Genomic DNA, 5,000 nt, shown 5'->3' on the forward strand with positions numbered 1-5,000 from the left:
GAACATCATTGTCTGAAAACGGATTTTTTTTTTGGATTCTGGCAACGGAAAATTCCATTTAGGTTGTTGGCGCCAAAGTCTTGTTGGTGAACCCATGTATTTTTTTGATTGCTTTTATATCTAAAATCAGGTGCAAATATATATGAAGTTTCTTTATTTCTGTAAAATATGTTATGTGTTTTTATGTAAAAACCTCCCATTTTAAAATTTACTAAATAAGAACAATATAAGAAATTGAAAGAAAAAGCCTTAATGTTTTAAGAGCAGGCGACAGTTACCTCTAAAACGAGACTTGCTGTGCAGACTCGAGCGAAACAAGGTTGGCGCATGACCTTGTTGGTATATAAGGTCGGGTCAATGACCTTAAGGTAGTTGCACAGTACCCTGGCTCAGTGTTTTACGGTCGGTCTTTCAGTGAGGAAGTTGACATTTTTTTAACAGATTTTTATTCTTGGTTTTTCGTACTTTTGGAGACCCAGCATTTTTTACAGGTATCGTTTATCTATATTTTTTATTGGGGTTATTTATATGGAGGTTTATTGTTTTTATATTTTATATGGAGGTTTATTGTTTTTATATTTTATATGGAGGTTTATTGTTTTTATATTTTATATGGAGGTTTATTGTTTTTATATTTTATATGGAGGTTTATTGTTTTTATATTTTATATGGAGGTTTATTGTTTTTATATGGCTATGATTATTAATAACTGAAAACTGGCTTTTACTTTAATTTTCTCACGGTTTTATAAGGAAATTGAACATTTGAAGAAACGTATGATTATTCACTTTAATTATTTTTCTATTTCACTTTGTTTTGTCACATATGTATATATATTATATATATATACATATGTACACATGTACACACACACACACACATACACACACAAACATATACACACACATATATACACACACACATATATATATATGTATATATATGTATATATATGTATATATACATATATATATATATATATATATATATATATATATATATATATATTTATATATATATATATACATATATACATACATACACATACACATACATATATACTTATATATATAATATATATATAATATATATATATATATTATATATATATATATATTATATATATATTATATATATATATATTATATATATATATATTATATATATATATATATATATATATATATACATAATATATATATATTTATATACATACATACATACGTAAACATACACATACACTTACATATATACTTATATATATATATATATATATATATATATATATATATATATATATATATATATATATATATACTTATATATATATATATATATATATATATATGTATATATATTTATATATATACATATATACTTATATATATATATATATATATATATATATATATATATATATATATATATATTTATATATATGCATATGTATGCACTATGTATATTTATATATCTATACATGGATAGATAGATAGATAATATACACAAAATAATTCAAAGATCCGCGCCACACACGTCCGAGAACCACTGTGCGACGTTGTAAAACTGGCATCAATCTCTCTCAGGATAAACCTCCCCGTCTTCCTTCAACACAGCCATTTGCAACCTAGCCATTCGCAAACCTCACTGAACTGAAGTGAACAAGCAGAGGCAGACCACCCCACCCGCCCACCGCCTGGCAACAGTGCATGAATGAAAGGCAACTGCGCCCCCGCCCCGCCACGCCGCATTCGGCCGCTGGCAAGCACGCGGATCGCACGTCTCCATCATGGCCACGCAGGGACAGGTCTATTTGACGGCTTTTTGGAACATTTTGCACTGGTTTTGGAGGGTTTTGAGGGTGGGAGATGGTTGAGGGGGAGTATCATGTGACGTGCCGGTTCGTGGCCTGACATCGTTGTGTGTGTGTGTGTGTGTTTTTTTTTTTTTTTTTTATGGTTTAGGAGCAAGGTTTTATTTTAACTATTGTGGAATTTTTTTTTTGGGGGGGAATTAGGTCGTAGATTTGTTATTTGTTCTTATGAAAGGGTTGAATTTAGAAGTCATTTGCCTCGAGCTTGCTTTAGGATGCAGTTTCAAGGTTGTTCGTGTAATTCCTTCACTCCAAAGCGACAGCAATTCTTCTATTATTATGAATTGAGTAAATTGAGTAAATTTTTCTTCTTGTGTACAGGTCATCAAGTGCAAGGCTGCAATTGCATGGGAGAAGCAGAAGCCCCTGAGCATCGAGGAGGTTGAAGTTGCTCCTCCACAGAAGGGTGAAGTCAGAATTAAGGTAAGATTTTTTAAAATGTCCAATTCAGTAGGATCTTCCGGGTGCTTGACTAAAATCTTGGGTGGATTGTGCCGATTTGTGTGCACTAGGAATTATTGCAGAATACCTTTGAGGGAAGTTTTCTCATTTTGTGGGGCGATTTTATGTGTACGATGTGGAGAAAAAGAAAAACCACTGTAATGGGCATAAGGAACACTTAAAATAATCCTTTAGTCTTGGTGCTCACTTAGTGAATGTTAAACTTGTAACACACATTCTGGGAAGACGGGAGTTTGTAGACATTGGTATTTTATCATAAAACCTATTTATCATGTACTGAGGTACATGCCAAGATATACCTAAAGACCACATTGTGACAAAATTTAAAAACGAATGGGTATCTCTCACTCACAGATGAGTTTTATGATCTTGTTTTTTTTCCATAAGATTAAAAGTTGCAGGGATATATTCCAGACTACCAGCTTGACCCCTCAATATGTATTTGTATATTTGTCAATTATTGAAAGGAAAGGCAAGCTAACTAAGTAAAACCTTATTAACCCATTCATGCCGGGGACATTCCAGCCTTTCAAGTTGTAATGCTGGGGCTCTCGAACGCATAGGCCTAAATCAGTTAAATGATCGATGCTATATGACAGCACCCTGTGAATGGGCCTTGAATGCGCAGTACCCGTGGTGTACCACCCGTCCAGAGAGGGTTAAGAACATCACTTCAAATAAGATTTCTTCATTTTGTAAAATCATGCCTTGCTGAGAAGTAATACCAGTCAACTACCCTTCTTCGTGCATTCCCTTCCAGGTCCTGGCGACTGGCGTGTGTCACACAGATGCATGCACTCTCGACGGCCACAACCCCGAAGGAATCTTCCCCGTTATCCTCGGCCACGAAGGAGGAGGCATTGTGGAGAGCGTGGGGGAAGGAGTCACATCCGTGAAGGAAGGTGTGTTATTGGTTGCTGTTGAAGGATGTTGGGTTGTGTTCAGTTCAGTTCAGACAGATATGCGAAGACGTCGCTTCGCCCGGGCTATATGCTCAAGGCGGCCCGGCCTCTGCCAGCTATGAGTGCTGACTCATCTTATCTACTCTTTTCTGATCATCATCGCTGATTCAATTCAGCTCAGTTCAGAGAGATTTTGCGAAGACGTCGCTTCGCCCGGGTTGTGTGGAAGGGGTAGCCCGGTCTCTGTTGGCTATAAGTGCTGACTCATCTGATCATCATGACTGAACTTTTACCTTGGCGGTCGGATTGCCTGTAGGCGCTCCAGTTGCCAGGGGGCTAATGACAGGCATAGCCTTCTAACCAGCCCGGCGGCTGTCGTCTCTGGGCCCTGCCTGAGGAAGCGAGTGTGCTCGCATTCCATCAGGTAGTGCTCTAATTTGGCGTCCGGCGCGCCACAATACTCACAGCGTCGCTCATCTTGCCCAATAGTGGGGATGATTTGCCACGCACAAGGGTAGCCTATTCTCAGTCTGTGCAGACTGACTTCAGCACACCTTGATATTCTGGTAGAGAGTATCAGCGACTCATAGCCTGTGGCGTTTGAGTACCAGCTGGCCGAGGGGGAGGTTCCCCTCGCTTCCTCTCTGTGTCGCTGCAGGGCACCGACCTGCCCTGCAACCATCGTTTTTACGCCTTAGCAGTTCCCGCTAGGATGCACCACAAGATCACTCAAGGGTTTCTTCCTGCCTTCCTCCGCTAACCTGTCAGCTACGTCATTCCCTTCAATACCAACATGGCTTGGGACCCAGTTGATGATGATGCGTCTTCCCTGATCCAGGATTCTCTGAGCAATGGTGAGAATCGAGGTTATCAGGTAAACGTTATCAAGGGGCGTGCTTTGTTGCAGTCTGTCAATGGCGGCCCTAGAGTCTGTGTGTATAACAACATGCCCGTCCGTCTGGCTGCATGGCTAGGGCTCCCATAATAGCTACTGCCTCTGCCTGGAGCGAGGAGGCATTGTCTGATACCCGCATAGCTTTCTCTATGCCCCTTGCTGCAAAACCGGCGCCTGCAGTGCGGGTGGTGGGGTCTACAGAACCATCCGTGAAGTAGGTTTTACTGTTCAGCGGCGTGATTGCTGTAATGTTCCTCTCCGCCTCAGCCTTCAATAGAGGCGGTGAGTACTCTTTCTGCGTTTTTTTCTTCTTGATAGACTCATGACAGAGAATTCTATCAAGGATCGTGCCCACGGCGGGGCTGAGACATAGTCAGGGTGGGGATGGTCCATGCCCTTGATCAGTAGTGTCTCTTTGAGCTCAAAGCGTTTCAGCACTCTGGTTGTCTGAGACAGCCAGGTGTTGTTAGCAAAGAGTTCTTGGTTTTGTGCAAGCCGACGCTGCACTCTCTGTCTTAGCTGCGAGTCCAGTGGGGACTGTAGGACATTTGCAAGGAACTGGGCCGCCATCTGATCAATCCGGGTGTCCAGGGGAAAGAGTTGGCCTCCAGGAGGAGGTTAGTAACCTTAGCCACCCAGGGGCACCCAGAATAATCCTGGCGGCTTCGTTTTGCATTATGTCGAGTCTTTTCTGAGTCCAGGTTTTACTTTGATCAGGGCGGCGGAGGCGTGTGCCACAGTGGGACGGACAGCGAGCACGTGAAAAAAAGATCTTAGTACGCGGTGTCCAGCCCCTAAGCGCCGCCCAGACAGAGCTCTCATGACAGAGAGCCTTGCCTTGGTCCGGTCTAAGAGATGTTTGATCTCGGAG

General features: G+C 40.6%; 1 protein-coding gene across 1 annotated transcript in view; it reads left to right on the top strand.

Moving 5' to 3' along the window:
* Nucleotides 1–1,706: 1,706 nt before the first annotated feature.
* The window catches only part of LOC122252832 (alcohol dehydrogenase class-3-like), an 11,485-nt gene continuing 8,191 nt past the window's right edge, over nucleotides 1,707–5,000 (top strand). Inside the window, exons 1-3 of the mRNA XM_086531661.1 lie at nucleotides 1,707–1,804; nucleotides 2,192–2,293; nucleotides 3,093–3,234. Of these exons, the coding sequence (XP_086387787.1) occupies nucleotides 1,787–1,804; nucleotides 2,192–2,293; nucleotides 3,093–3,234 (262 nt within the window). The 5' untranslated portion in view covers nucleotides 1,707–1,786. The remainder of the gene's footprint in view (nucleotides 1,805–2,191; nucleotides 2,294–3,092; nucleotides 3,235–5,000) is intronic.

Source organism: Penaeus japonicus, unplaced genomic scaffold (assembly GCF_977035675.1).
Source record: "Penaeus japonicus unplaced genomic scaffold, GWHDUDI00000001_assembly GWHDUDI00000036, whole genome shotgun sequence".
NCBI classification, from domain to species: Eukaryota; Metazoa; Arthropoda; class Malacostraca; order Decapoda; family Penaeidae; genus Penaeus; species Penaeus japonicus.